This window comes from Notothenia rossii, assembly GCF_949606895.1.
Source record: "Notothenia rossii genome assembly, chromosome: 6".
NCBI classification, from domain to species: Eukaryota; Metazoa; Chordata; class Actinopteri; order Perciformes; family Nototheniidae; genus Notothenia; species Notothenia rossii.
This window is the reverse complement of record NC_136909.1, coordinates 56,007,069-56,022,578: the sequence shown is the minus strand read 5'-3', so window position 1 is coordinate 56,022,578 and position 15,510 is coordinate 56,007,069. Positions and strand designations below refer to the sequence as shown.

The following is a 15,510-nucleotide window of genomic DNA, read 5'->3' as shown; positions in this document are numbered from 1 at the left end:
ATCTGCACAATGACTACTTTTACTGTCGCTACTTTCACTATATTTTGATGAGAATACTTTTAATACTTTTACTTGAGGAACATTTTGAATGCAGGACTTTTACTGTAACAGAGTATTCCTACACTCTGGTACTTCTACTTTTACTCAAGTACAAGATCTGAGTACTTTTACTTTTACTCTAGTACAAGATCAGAGTACTTCTATTTTTACCCAAGTACAAGATCTGAGTACTTCTCCTTTTACTCAAGTACAAGATCTGTGTGCTTCTACTTTTACTCAAGTACAAGATCTGAGTACTTCTACTTTTACTCAAGTACAATATATATATATACCACCTCTGTTTTTAGCCTATGAAAAAAACTATTAGAAATAGAAGGCTAACGTTAGCAGATAGTGACAATGTATGCTAACTAGCTAGCTCGCTCAACAATTCCTTAAATAATATTGCCACAGAAAAACTTTTCAGTTCACGCTCTGCCGCTCCTACAGGGAGCTCTGCTCTGAACACCTGAACGGCCCGTTCTAACAGCTGTTCACCAGCGGTCCAGTCTGTGCCACAGTGACTCCGGACGCACAGTTAATATTAACGAACGCACCCGTAGGTAATGTAGCTGCTGAAGCTAGACCATCATCTCGGAGCAGCAGAGCCTTATTATACATCCATGAGCAGAGCCGACAGGCAGGAAGACTCGAGCACACAGCTCGCACTTCATTATAATATATATAAAAAAGAACACCATGCGTGTCATGATGGCAGATTACTCCGGGTCCCAGACCCCCCCATACCCCAAAAATATTTGTATTGCAGATCTACATGAATCACACAAACGACTTATTTTGGATTCAAAACGGCGAATTTCGCCGAAAGGTGACAAGTTTGCATCACTGAACATAGACAGAGCACAACTGAAACATAAAATCTGAGATGTAACAACATAATACACTTGTGGGGATGCTTGGGATGTGAGGAGTGAGGGACACGGCTTAGAACGGACGTGTCGCCTGGCAGGACAGGAGAGTGTGTGCACCAGTCTGCCTTGATCTATGAATTCATGTCCGTGACACTCACTGCTGCCCACAGCTGTTTTATAGAAGGAAAACCTCCTTCACTTCATGAAAGTGTTTTGACCACACACACCTCTACACACACATGACGGGTGTTATTTTCCCCATAAGGAACAAGTCGCTGCAAATTATCCCGCTTATTACATGGCCACATTCTCAACAAAGTAACGACATGACTCCCAATATTAATTTAAATCCTTTTATGGATTTAGAAAATGTTTTTATTGATTTAAAAAATAGTTGTATGTATTGATTTAAATTGACATGCATCCCCTAAGAAAAATAGTCCGTTGTTACCGTTTTTTAAACAGTCTGAATGAAACGGCAGCTCTCAGCTGTGTATTTACACAACTAATGGCCCATCAACCACAGCTCTCTCCCCCCCTTCCCCCCTGATCTTTCTTCTCCAGCAGCTAAATTGCACTGTCATTGCAAGTGACCCTCAGTTAGTTGACTTTTATGTTCAACTGCTAAATTCGTTACTGATAAAAAAGGGCTTCTACTGTACCTAATTACCTTAACACTAGAACCGCCAGAGGTTTTTGTATAGGCCTACCTAAACCCGTCAAATTAGAATGCAATTTTTAACAACATAGGGTGCTACATAACACACTTTCAGGAAAAGTCACGGACTGGGAGACTTTAATATTTTATTGAAAAAAAACACACATCACACAAATGGACCCGATTGGTGGTTTTATTGTTAAATAAACTCACTAATTAATTAAACCAGTTCAATACGCATTATTCTTATTCTTCTCATTCTTTATGAGCGCAGAAATAGTCTTAAAATCAGATCTGTTTTTTAAATGAAATCTGACGGCAGGCAGTTAGCTCTGATCACCTATGATAAATGCGCCACACCTAATCGCTGGCCATTCAGCCACAGCGCTCCCTCTATACAAATCAAACTGTAGACGGTGTGAAAGCACCTATTGTTTTAAATAATTGTCGGAATGTGACCTGTGAGCCTTCTGAATTACCGTGGGACAGACAGCACATTCTAAACTAAAATGTTCAATCAATAAAGTAAACATCTTATCTTATCTTAATAATATCTTCATATTAATAATAATAATAAATCATACAGTATGTGTCCGAAAGGGAGCAGGAGGAAGCAAACACAAAAATATACAAAAAATATACTGCATATTAAAGCAAACGATTGTAAAGGTAAAAGTATGAGCATAACAAATAAAGAAGTGTAATGCAAACATTTACATTATAATTATTATTATTTAATATATAAAGACTATATATTATTGAATTACAAGATTAAATATACTTTAGTTGATCTAAAATATTGATGTGTTCAAATGCTCTTCATAACACAACTGAAAGTCCATGAAACTTGTCTTTCTGTATTTGTGAATGAAGCGCCATCTCCTGGTTAAAACCTGAAATTGAAAATCTGGCAACGCCCTCTTGGAAAATAGTGGGAGGGCTTAACATTCCTCTATACTGGTCTTTGGCAGGTCGTAGGCAGGAAGCTGTAAGCTGGAGTCTGAAATTCAGTGCTACATCTGTATGTATCTTGTATTTTGTAGATTGTGTAACTTGCTGCTGTTAAATACTGTCAAACTATGTGCAATATGTGCTTTATGTGCAATATATACATATGCCATCTTTAATAACTAATATATTCCGGGCTGCTAAATCCTAAGAACTGCTACAGGATTTGATTTGTAGATTTGATCTGTATTTTTGAAAATTATGTAACTTTTTATCTTTTTTTAGCATATTGTTTATTATATTATAACTTAATACTTTTTTTAACGCATGTAAAATATGCAACACTAAGCTGTCTGTGGCTCTTTCCTGCTGTCACGCTGCAAATTGCCCCTCTGTGGGACTAATAAAGGTATTCTGATTCTGATTCATCACTTAGGAATGATGAGACTGGATTCATTTCTCACAGTGTCACACTTGGACAAGAACATCACAATGAGAAGAGTCTAGATGACATCACATTTAATATTCCTCAAATTTCATCCCATATCTTAAAACTTCCATTTCATATCCTCAAGTTTCATCCAATGTTCTCAGATTTAATGTGTGTAGTTTAAAATACCATGAAAAATGTTAACAAGAAAACTAGGTTAAAAGGAGAACAAATGGCACAATCGTTCTCTTCACTTGACTTTTAGTGTTTGCAATAAACACAGAGAAGATGTGGTTTCATTGACAGTTTGAAGGAATTAAAAATATATATACAGTGGGGCAAAAAAGTATTTAGTCAGCCACCAATTGTGCAAGTTCTCCCACTTAAAAAGATGAGGCCTGTCATTTTCATCCTAGGTATACCTCAACAATGAGAGACAGATTGAGGGGAAAGAAATATCCAGAAAATCACATTGTCTGATTTTTAAAGAATTTATTTGCAAATGATGGTGGAAAATAAGTATTTGGTCACCTACAAACAAACAAGATGTATGGCTCTCACAGACCTGTAACTTCTTCTTTAAGAGCCTCCTCTGTCCTCAACTTTTTAACTGTATTAATGGCACCTGTTTGAACTCGTTATCAGTTTAAAAAGACACCTGTCCACAACCTCAAACAGTCACACTCCGAACTCTACTATGGCCAAGACCAAAGAGCTGTCAAAGGACAACAGAAACAAAATTGTAGACCTGCACCAGGCTGGGAAGACTGAATCTGCAATAGGTAAGCAGCTTGGTGTGAAGAAATCAACTGTGGGAGCAATTATTAGAAAATGGAAGACATACAAAACCACTGATAATCTCCCTCGATCTGGGGCTCCACGCAGGATCTCACCCCGTGGGGTCAAAATGATCACAAGAACGGTGAGCAAAAATCCCAGAACCACACGGGGGGACCTAGTCAATGACCTGCAGAGAGCTGGGACCAAAGTAACAAAGGCTACCATCAGTAACACACTATGCCGCCAGGGACTCAAATCCTGCAGTGCCAGACGTGTCCCCATGCTTAAGCCAGTACATGTCCAGGCCCGTCTGAAGTTTGCTAGAGAGCATTTAGATGATCCAGAAGAGGATTGGGAGAATGTCATATGGTCAGATGAAACCAAAATAGAACTTTTTGGTAAAAACTCAACTAGACGTGTTTGGAGGAGAAAGAATGCTGAGTTGCATCCAAAGAACACCATACCTACTGTTAAACATGGGGGTGGAAACATCATGCTTTGGGGCTGTTTTTCTGCAAAGGGACCAGGACGACTGATCCGTGTAAAGGAAAGAATGAATGGGGCCATGTATCGTGAGATTTTGATTGACAACCTCCTTCCATCAGCAAGGGCATTGAAGATGAAACGTGGCTAGGTCTTTCAGCATGACAATGATCACAAACACACCACCCGGGCAACAAAGGAGTGGCTTGGTAAGAAGCATTTCAAGGTCCTGGAGTGGCCTAGCCAGTCTGCAGATCTCAACCCCATAGAAAATCTTTGGAGGGAGTTGAAAGTCTGTGTTGCCCATCAACAGCCCCAAAACATCACTGCTCTAGAGGAGATCTGCATGGAGGAATGGGCCGAAATACCAGCAACAGTGTGTGAAAACCTTGTGAAAGACTTACAGAAAACGTTTGACCTCTGTCATTGCCAACAAAGGGTATATAACAAAGTATTGAGATGAACTTTTGTTATTGACCAAATACTTATTTTCCACCATAATTTGCAAATAATCTTTTTATAAATCAGACAATGTGATTTTCTGGATTTTTTTTCTCATTTTGTCTCTCATAGTTGAGGCATACCTAGGATGAAAATTACAGGCCTCTCATCTTTTTAAGTAGGAGAACTTGCACAATTGGTGGCTGACTAAATACTTTTTTGCCCCACTGTATATGGCAAAATTGAGACTATTGGAAATAAAAATAACATAAATAGAGCATTATGAGTTTACCTGTGGCCTGTACTACGAAGCAGGATTTGCGGTTAGCGAGGTAACTTCAGGGTTAACTCTGGGTTTTTGGTCCTACAACGCTGGTTCACTTCTTACCGGGGTAGATCTCAATGGTAACTTATGCTGAAAAGATAATGTTCCAGATAAGAGATAAACTCAGTGAAAGAAATGCCTCGTGACCAATAAGAGCTGACCGCCTGCTGACCAATCAGAGCTCTGCGTGGGGAGTTTAACCTGTTAAGCCCCAAGCCTGTTTTTCAGGCCTCAGGCTCGAAAATGACATTCCCAGAATAAATTACCATATCTTCACTACTAAAAAGGAAATCTTTTTTCTCAAAGCAATGATAAACCTGTGAGTTGGATGTAGAAAAGGCAGAATCGAGACAGAATATAATGGATTACCAGTATTATCATTTCAAAGTGACACAGACACATTGGATTAACCTTCAGCAGCGTTTTTATCGTTTTAATGCCATTGAACACAACTTTTGATAAAAAAAAAAGCAAAGGTAAGACATATTTGCCGTGTTTGCTCAGTAAAGCTACGTTGTGGGTTGTCTGGGTTTCTATTTGCTGCCCCAAGTTTTGGTCGCACAGTGATGATACTTATACCTCTAGAATCTGTAGAATCTCAGCTTTAATCTGATATCTTGATTGTGCAGATCCGATAAGTAATAAAGTATTTCTAACGTGAGTTCTATGCTAAGTGCGTAAAAATGGTTCATATCGACAGCTAGTTGAGTTTCTTCCCGTTAAGTGGGTATGACACATTAATAGTTTGTTAAATGTTAAGCCTTGAGACACAGTTTCATGAAGAAAAAAAAAGGTGGGGGCTATGGGGCTTAACAGGTTAACGATATCAAGTCATATTACAGGATAAAGTAAATAAAGCTTAAACTGCTGTATGCAGGAAAGACGCCGACGTGTCCCACCTATACTTCATATCACATCATAATATATGTCCTTATCTGTGTCAGCTTCTCAAGCCGTATCTGGCCGTGCAACACATTGTCTCATACTGTATGCCGAAGTATTATTTTAAGCAATACAAGTTGACGAAACACTCGAGTCAAATGTAATTAAAGTCAGATCCACTCCTGTCAGTACGCTTCTCCATGTTTGTGATTGGTCAAATGTTGCTAACCCCGCCCCTTTAATGTGGACGCGCTCTCAGCCGGACAGAGAAACCCTGGGTTGATTTACCGAGTTGATAACCAGCGTCGTAGGACGACATGTTTTTTTAGGGTTAGTTAAGCCTTTAGATAACTCCAACATATTCAGGGTCTTTTGAACTGTTTTCGTCGTACAGGCCACAGGCCTCGATAAGCAACTGGCCTGATTGTGTTTGTGTGATTATCATTTTTTACATTTTCTATATTAAAAAGACGTGTGAAAAGAAGGAACAGTCAGTTAACGGTAAACAAAATATTGTAATTATACATTTGAGACCCACTCTACATACCTAACCCGTTTGAATTTGTAAAAACCATAACACACTATACAATACCATACTACACAGGAAGAAAGCAAAAGGGTTTTTGACTGGCCCTGGATCAGTTCTGATTCATAAGGCTTTGGAGAGGGATCAGACATGTGAGGGTGCAGCTCTGCAGAGTTGAGGAGGATCTGCTTCACGGTACTGCCTGCTGGTCTTAAGGGGAAGTAAGTGGGTTCACATCACCTCTGTGTGACCTGAAGGAGCTGCTGATGGGCACATCAGGAGTATTATTATATTTGCTGACAGAACCCTCTGAGAAACAAGATCTAGACAATTCTACACCTGTTTGGCAGGATTTCCTGTTAGAGATGACATAGCCTCCTTTTCATTCACATCTTTGTGGATTATATGGAGTCTAGACAACAACCTTCCAGGACAGCGACAGAATGTAGCGATGAAGACAACCAGACATGTGACAACCATCTAACCAGCCTGCAGATTCCTGGATCTACATGTAGGCTGGGAAGATGCCTGCTCACAGAGCCAGCAGCTGCCTCAGCTTCTCTTCCAGCTCTCTGCTCAATGAGCTCCCATTATTACTGAACAACTCTTCACAAAGTGGCCAAATACCTCATGCCAAACTGCGCACACATTTGCATTTTTTTAAATAGATATTGATAATGGATAGAATCCATTCGCTAAAGTATAGACCGGTGCAGGGGTGTCCAAACTGTTTTCACGAGGGCCACATACAGAAAAAAATACAAAGGGCTGGGCCACTCACTAGAGGTATATTGCCTCGTGAATTCAGTTATAAATTAACAAAATCAATCAAATATAGGTAAATTATATGCTAATGTACTTTAAGATTTTCATTTTGTTAACTCATTCTTTAAAACAGGAGCCTCAGATTGCTTATAGAGAGGTGAAGTCCCTCCCCTTCCAGTGGACCTCCATGGGACCTTATTTCTGAAAAGTTATGCATTGAAGTCAATGGAGAGAGAAAGATTATCTTTCGATCCCGTTTCAATTGTGCCACGAATTACACATATGATGTTTGTCAATTTAAAATAGGATTTTACAAGTCAAAAAAATTAAAATGTGTCGTAAAACTGTGAAGTAACACATTTTTTTTTTGTGAAAACCTCTCAATGAACTACATCTCCCATCTCATACCACACACCAAGACGGCCGTCACGTTGGCACATTTCACTGCTTTCTTTCAGAATGAGGCGAAAAGTATTAAAAGAGGTGAACATCACTCCAAGTCTGGGCATGTTGAGAGCTGTACATAGACAAAAGGGGAATTAGTCGGTTCCGTAAGAGCCAGCATGCGGGACCGGGATTCTGGGATTTGTAGCCTTTCAAGTTGCGTATTTTTCATAGTCTTATATTTCAAATGTTTTACGACAAACTGACTTTTTTGACATGATTTTTTAAGATTGACAAACATCATATGTGTAATTCATGGCACAATTCAAACGGGATCGAAAGATTTCTCTCTCCATTGACTTCAATACAAACTTTTTTCGAAATAAGGTCCCATGAGTCCCACCGGAAGGGGTGGGTCTTCTTCTCTCTATAATAAGAGGAAATAGGAAGGATACATTTCAAGCTTGTTATACAAATAAGATAATAATAGACAGGACTAAACGCAGATCATCCTCTGGCTGCAGCCTTGACCGGTACTTGCTTTTGATCAAAGCAAGTATTATTCAAATTAAAATAAAGGGCGGTGCCGGCCGCAAGCGAACCGAGCCGGCCGTCAACGGCCCGCTGACGACCGGCCGTTCTGTGATTCTCCAGAACACACAGATGGCCAGTCCGCCCCTGCCAAAATCCTAGCTTCAAATAATCGTGGTCATACTTCCTCCGTTTTCTGCCAGACGCTGTCTCCTCTCTCACTTTAGGTAACTTCACAAAAAATCGATCCATAAAGCTCGCATAAAGTTGATTGAAGTTAACTAGCTAGATTTCACTGTTTCTAGTTATTTTTTTCTCACAATGCGCCTCCCCTGAAGCTCTCTGGCGGCCCCCGGGGAGGGGCGCCTCACACTTTGAAAACCGCTGGAATAGACTATTAGAAACGTTGGACTACTATCAGAATCCAGGACCTACACTTTAAAACAAGGCTCATGTTCAACCTGATGTGAGCTGAAATGCAGCCTTTTCTCTTTCCAGAATATGTTATGTCACATGGTCGATTTCTTTTCTAGCACACCAAACAGTGGGACTAGATCAGGCATGGGCAAACTACGGCCCGCGGGCCATATACGGCCCGTTGGGCTTTTGAATCCGGCCCGCCAAATATTGGTACAAAATTGTCCAAATTATAGTAAAGACCGCATTCATTTTGCCTTTTTCCTGCAATACCCTGCATTTCAGTTGATCCCACTAGATGGCGCACTCTAGACACAATTTACCTTTGCTGGAGTCTGGTCTATTCTCTCAGCTGGCCGCACTCGGCAACCCGGCGAATACAAGTTGTAACAATCCGTAGCGCTGAGCAAAGTGATTAGAACGCGACCAAACACTTATAAAACACTTATATAAAGTCAGGCAACACTAACCAGGCTTAGTGTGATTCTGTGTATTTTACCTTACTTTAATAACCATCGATTCACTGTTATTGACCATTGTGAAGAGGCAGACGTTTTCCTGTTGTTTTGTATTATTGCAGCTATCGGATGGAATCAATACATGGGCTACATTTGGCCATCAGAAGTAAAATCATAACGAAAACTACGCCGGTAAAATATGCGTGTAGAAAACGGCTTATGCCACAATATGATATCAGCAAGTAGTCAAGATAGTCTGATTAGCTAACATCACCTATAGAATGCCAGAGAAACTTTCATAACAGCGTTGTGATGCCGAACAGCTTTCAGACTAAAACACATTCACTTATGGGGATGGGGGATATTTATCAGCTGCTTGTGGGAAAGTCACACAATGAAAACTTTACAGCGGCCGCTGCCGCGAGTTAACAGGAGAATACACTCCGTTAGACGAGCAGCACTGCAGCGGGCGGTAATGCACCTGAACCACATTAATAACGATGCACCACGGCACTCTGGAGAAAGGTACAAGGTTGCAGAAGTAGTTCTTTAATTTTAATCTGGCTTCGTATAATTAAAAACTACCCGACGCAGTCCTCTATTGATGTTGTTGTGAGCGGTGTTGCGGAGAAAATCTGCGATGTAAAACGCTGTGTGGGTCATAAGAAGGCACGTAAACGGTTACGTCATGACACAAACGATGACGCAATGACGCAATAATTCACCTTTGAACCTTATTCACCTTTGAACCCGCATCTTTAACAATGAGTGGACCAAAGAAAAGACAACATTGAGTGCAGAGTGTAAAATGAGGAGTGGACAGCTATTTTTTTACCGATCTGCTACTGGCCCGGCCCGTCTGTCAAAATTAAAACTCATAGTGGCCCCCGAGCCAAATAGTTTGCCCACCCCTGGACTAGATGAAGGTCTCAAAGCCAACATGATTCATGTAGTGAGCAACAGTGTGAAATATTTATTATTTTTCCCTGTTTAAACACATTCATTACGTAAGCTAATACATGTATATTGTTTCCTTTAATGAGAATCAAAGTGCAGTTAAGAGTTTGAAACACTTTGTCATAAGAGCAAATCAGCTGTTATGCGATTGTTAGGAGAAGGTTTATTAAGGTAAGCAGTAGGTGGCGATGGTCGTCTGGTCGGAAAACAATGCAAAGGAAGCAACAAGATGAGGTAATTAATAGATACCCACACCAAACACTGTGCCTCCCTCTTCCTGAGCAACTCACCAGCCATGACAATGTCACACACACAAGTCAATCCGTCACAAACCTAATATCTGTAACTGCAATGGTAAATAACAAATCAGAACCATGATGAACAGTTACTTACGGATGTGAAGGCCAGGAGTTCCTCTGCTGTCAGTTTGTGAACGGGGTTGTTCTTCTGGAAGTCCGTGCTGCAAGACAACACACTCAGTCAACCATTGGTACATCCTGAAACTAGACTAGAGTCCACAGTTTCTCCAGCAACTCTGTGAATGTGCGTCAAGATACATTCTTACCTCAGCTTCTAATGTGATGAAAATGCTAACACTGAAATGATCATGTTTAATAGGTACAGGGTATATGCAGGAATCCTGAAGTCAAATTTAATACCTTTTAAGACCTTTTTTAAGACCCTTTCCATACATTTTAAGACCTCATTCCAACTTTGAGTTCTAACCGGTTACATTGGCTACACACTTTACCTCACATTTACTATATTGATAGTAAGATAGCAAAACTAAACAGAGTGCAGACAGACTACTGAAGCCTCCTTTCCACATGAACTTCAACCTCTCTGTGAAGGTCAGGTTTAATGCAGTATGCTGCTTTTTTGCTTCTGTAGACTCTGTGTTCTTGCATTCCAGTAAAACTCCTCAGAAACCATTAGAAACCAGTATTTGACCAATAAACAAAACAATTGACAAAAACTTTGAACTATGAAATATGTTAAACTTTGGTGAGCTTCAGCGGGGTAATGCCATATAGGAGCACCCTCTCAAATACCCGGGGGTTAAATTGGGCTGGGGCTGTCCGGGGCTAAGCCCTGGCACATAGGACGATGCTCTGACGTCATCACCCTCACACATTTGTCATATGTTTACAAAAAAGGATATATATATGTTATGATTTTTTTCGTTCTTAATATAGACTATATTTAGGGTCGATATGTGTTGACTTTACTTTAAAATAGCAGATCTCTGTGACCGGATATAGTTTGGCTTAGACCCCGGCCCCACGAGGACGCATACGCAAGCGCAAAAAAGGCTTCCGTTCACACGCATTCGATTCATTAACGTGTCCGTTCACACTAGACCGCTGGAAATGCTGGAAACGAGGCCTGTAAGTGGCGCTGCTGCCTCCCGAAATACACCAAAAGCAGTGAAGAAGACCCCGGAGCATGGTTGCCCTTCTGTTTATTCTCCGCGGTGGACGGCGTGTTCTCCTGCTGTATATCTCTCCGGTAGTCCACAGCAGATGAAAAACACCCACCTCACCGCCTCTTCCAAGGAACGAGGGGACCGTGCGTCAGTTTCCGTAAAAAAAATGTTCCGCCGGTCAACATGTCCGTTAAAGTTTAAATCTTCCGTACAAAATTAGAAAAGTGCCGGTCAGAGGTCTTCTTTGTTATTTATTGAGCTTTCAAACAAATTGATAACGACTCTGTTCTCTGTATAATAATATAAGAATATTTAATAAACGGTGCCTGCCTCTTTTCCTCCCCCTCTTCTGACAGCCCAGCAGCAGCAGGAGACGCGGGGAGAGGGAGGCGGGCTATTTCATCGTTATCAGAAAATGATCATATAGGGCTTACACACGGAGCCGTTGGACCCCCAGAGCGTTGCGTATGCCGGTCTACCCACCTTGGGACCCGTTACCGTAGTCGCTTAGTTTCCCCCCCCCCCCCCACAGAGCGGAGCAAGGCAACGAAACTTAAAATAATAAGCAGCATTTTACGGCGCGCGCTATGCATGAGGCCGCCTTGGGGGGTTTCCCGACATGTCGTTTCAGTAAATTAAAGGGTGTTTCACTGTTTCATGTTGTCGTTGCTGTGGACCTTCTTAATACCTTGGAAAATGCCGTTTAATACTTTTTAATAGCCTTAATTTTCGCTAAATTGATTTATCAACTTTTAATACTTTTTAAGACCCCGCGGACACCCTGAGGTAGGATGATGATTAACATGTAGGTTTAGCTTAATGGCATAATAACATTTTCTGATTGCAATTCCTGCAAAATACAGCTGAAAGGATGTGATTAGTTTTTAAGGTACTTATTCACAAAAGAAGGTCCTAGTATTTGTTTGTATTTTGTATTTAAAGTAGGGCTGGGCGATATGGTCTTGCTGTCCAGTACTTCACTCCAGAGTCTGGTGTCACCAACAAAATGCTGGACTTCATAGAGAATCCAGATGAGTCAGCTGCTGGGATTGTAGCTCTCCTGGAACAATCCCTTGAGACATTTGGCTTGTCAATGGATCAAGTGACTGCATTCAGTGCTGACAACACAAATGTCAATTATGGTATTCACAACTCTGTTTTCACCAACCTGAAGAGAAAACAAAACGATCTGCTGCGAGGAAACTGCCATGCCCACATAGTGCACAACAACACAGTGAAGCACGCCCTTGACAAGCTTACTGTAGATGTGGAGAATGTTGTGCTGAAGGTCTATGGCCACTTCTCCATTTCAGCAAAAAGAAGAGAGTCACTCAAAGAATTTTGTGAGTTTTGTGACGTTGAATTCCAAGAGATCCTACGACATGTGACAACCAGGTGGCTCTCCCTCAATCCAGCCATCCATCGGCTGATGCAGACCTGGACTGCACTGAAGTCGTACTTCATCAGTCTAGGAGACGAGTGTCCCAAGCAAGTGCAAGCTTTGTTAAAGCTCAACAGAGACTCAACTGTGGAAGATGAAGACATTGTGGAGATTTACCTTCTTTTCTGCAACAATATACTCTCCCTCTTTGAGGAAGTAGTAAAGAGCCTGGAGAGCAATAGAACCACCTGTGTTGAGTTGTATTCCATCATGGATGAATTCAGGCAAAAGCTCATACAGAGACGAGACGACCAGTTCTATGGGTACCTAACAAGGCAAAAGCTGCAGCGCCTCCTCCCTCATGACGCACACATGGCAAGGGCCGAATTCACTGCATTCCTCAATACAGCCATTTCATATGTTGAGAAATGGTTCGACTTCTCCGAAGAGAACTGGCTCTTCTCACTGCAGCCTCTCTTACTCCAACATGGCAACCTGACCTTTAATCAAATTGAGAAGGTGGCTACCAAACTCAACCTCATCAATAAATTGAAGATGAATGAGCTTTACGATGAGTGCACCACAGCCAATACAATCCTGAGGAGGCTCAGAGAAGAATATTCTGATGCATGGAAGTCCAAGGGTGTGGCTGCGAGGTGGATGGCTGTGTTTAAAGAAGTGGATGTGCCCAACATGCTCTCCATCATGAGACACATCCTGAGCATCCCAGCATCCACTGGATACGTGGAAAGGATCTTCTCCAGAATGACCAACAAGTGGAGTGACTGCAGGAGCAGGTGCTCAGTGGAGCTCATCAGGAGTGAGCTCCTCATTACTCTGAACTTTGAGCAGACCTGTCCAGAGTTCCACACCACAGCTCTGAAAGACAAGGAGCCGCTCAGTGCTGCAAGAAGTAACAAGAAGTACTCCTGGAAGAAGAAGTGAGGAAGAGAGGGGACTGTTTAAACCTGTTCTAACAAAAAAAAGGACATAAAGGAGTTGAGGGAAGCTATGCACTTTATTTTTTATCTGTTTATTAGTTTTATGTTATGCACTTTCTTTAGGCGTATCTTGACTCCACTGGTGGCTCCCAGTTATGAAGCAGAGGGTATGCGGCCAGGTTCAGACTTGGCTCAGGGAGTGATGTTATCAATCTTTTCATTTGTCATTTTGTTCAATCAGATAATCATAACAGGTTCACAAAAGTGTTTCATTTTAAGATGATTCGTAAAAGAGTCCTCAGGCAGGCTTTGTTACAGCTGTTACAGCACTTTATATGCATATAATACAGACTAGCATATGCTCAAGTTCAGCCTAGGTCAGTCTAATCACCCGTAACAAGTTTACAAGTGTGTTTCATTTCATTGTTTTCTGCCTTAAGTTTAATTGTTCCCAAATGTTACACTTAAAGCCCATTCCATTGTAGCTTATTTAATTTAGGTGCTGTTCTGTTTCAGTTAACGTGCCCTATGCAGGCAGGCTTTGTTTAATTTACTATGGCTATGCTCAGGTTCAAATGTTACACTTAAAGCACATTCTATTGTAGCTTATTTAATTTAGGTGCTGTTCTCAGGTTCAGGCTAGTTCAGCCTATGCACAGTATGTATTTAAACATACAAGTTTACAAGTTCATTGCTAATAAAGCACTTTAAACTAAGTATGACTACAGTAAATGCTTTCTTGACTACCCCTTCCTTACTGACCACCAAGTGACCCCAGGGCCCAGAGGCTATTATGGTATGTGAAATCATGTCAATTATTTAAATCAAAGCATTTTTGGTTCATATAAAAAATAGATATATTTCTATGCATTTCAGGAGTTTCGGACACCCGCGCGGCGTGAGGGGTGTTCCTTATTTCTATTTCTGAAAGGTGGCAACCCTACCCAACAACGACAACCGCCTCACGAAACGCTATGTTGTAGCGTTAATAAACGAAACAATTTAACAACATTGTTTGTCAAAGTACCTATACCACTGGACACATTTTTTTTTTTTAAGCAATATTCTTAGTGGCCCGAGCGGGCAAGTGGAAAGTACGTTATGCTGGCCCGGGGTGTCTAAATAGTGCTTCCGAGCCAGCGGGCCATTTATAATGTCGAGCCCTGCTCTCTGTCACTGTGCATGTGTGTAATGTTTGTGTGCAAGTTAGATGGGGGCCTGCGTGTGTGCCTGCGTGTGTGACTGTGTCTATGAGGGAGAAAGGAAAGCTCATTTTGGCGGCGGCGGGAAATTTATTTGACAACATAATACTCGATGTTCACGATGTGGTCATTTACGACATCGCATGGAGTGCAATCCACGATGTATCGTGTAAACTCGATATATCGCCCAGCCCTAATTTAAAAGTGATGCTCGTTCAGAAAATCAAACTTATTGCAATAGATTCTCGAATGTATGTCCACATTTATGGCAATGCAAAGGTCTTTCTAGAACTGCAACTAAAAACTATTTATAATTGATAAAATAGTTTTTTAAATATATATGAAAATAAAGCTTATTTTGGTTCATTTGTATTAGCCAAAATGTGTGGTAAATTATTGTTTCTTTTAAGGGACAAAGGCTCAATGACAGGTTGATTTAGAAACACTTTGTGTGCGTTTTCTCTCCTTTTGTGATGGATCAATGAAGCTGGACATGACTGGCTCTATCAGGGAGTCGACATTAGCACACTTGGTCTCTGCCTCCGTCAGAGTTTCCGTTACAATTTTTTCCAGTAATGAGTGACCTGACAGTAAAACTAAAAATATTTATAACTAGATTAGGTAGTTTGAGAGGTAATTAAAATAGCTACGTGTGATATTCTAA

General features: G+C 41.0%; 1 protein-coding gene across 1 annotated transcript in view; it reads right to left on the bottom strand.

Annotated features, from left to right (window-relative positions):
• Positions 1-15,510, bottom strand: part of ttc27 (tetratricopeptide repeat domain 27) — a 168,082-nt gene that overhangs the window by 71,383 nt on the left and 81,189 nt on the right. The window contains exon 9 of the mRNA XM_079689264.1: positions 10,290-10,356. Coding sequence (XP_079545390.1) covers positions 10,290-10,356 — 67 coding nt within the window. The remainder of the gene's footprint in view (positions 1-10,289; positions 10,357-15,510) is intronic.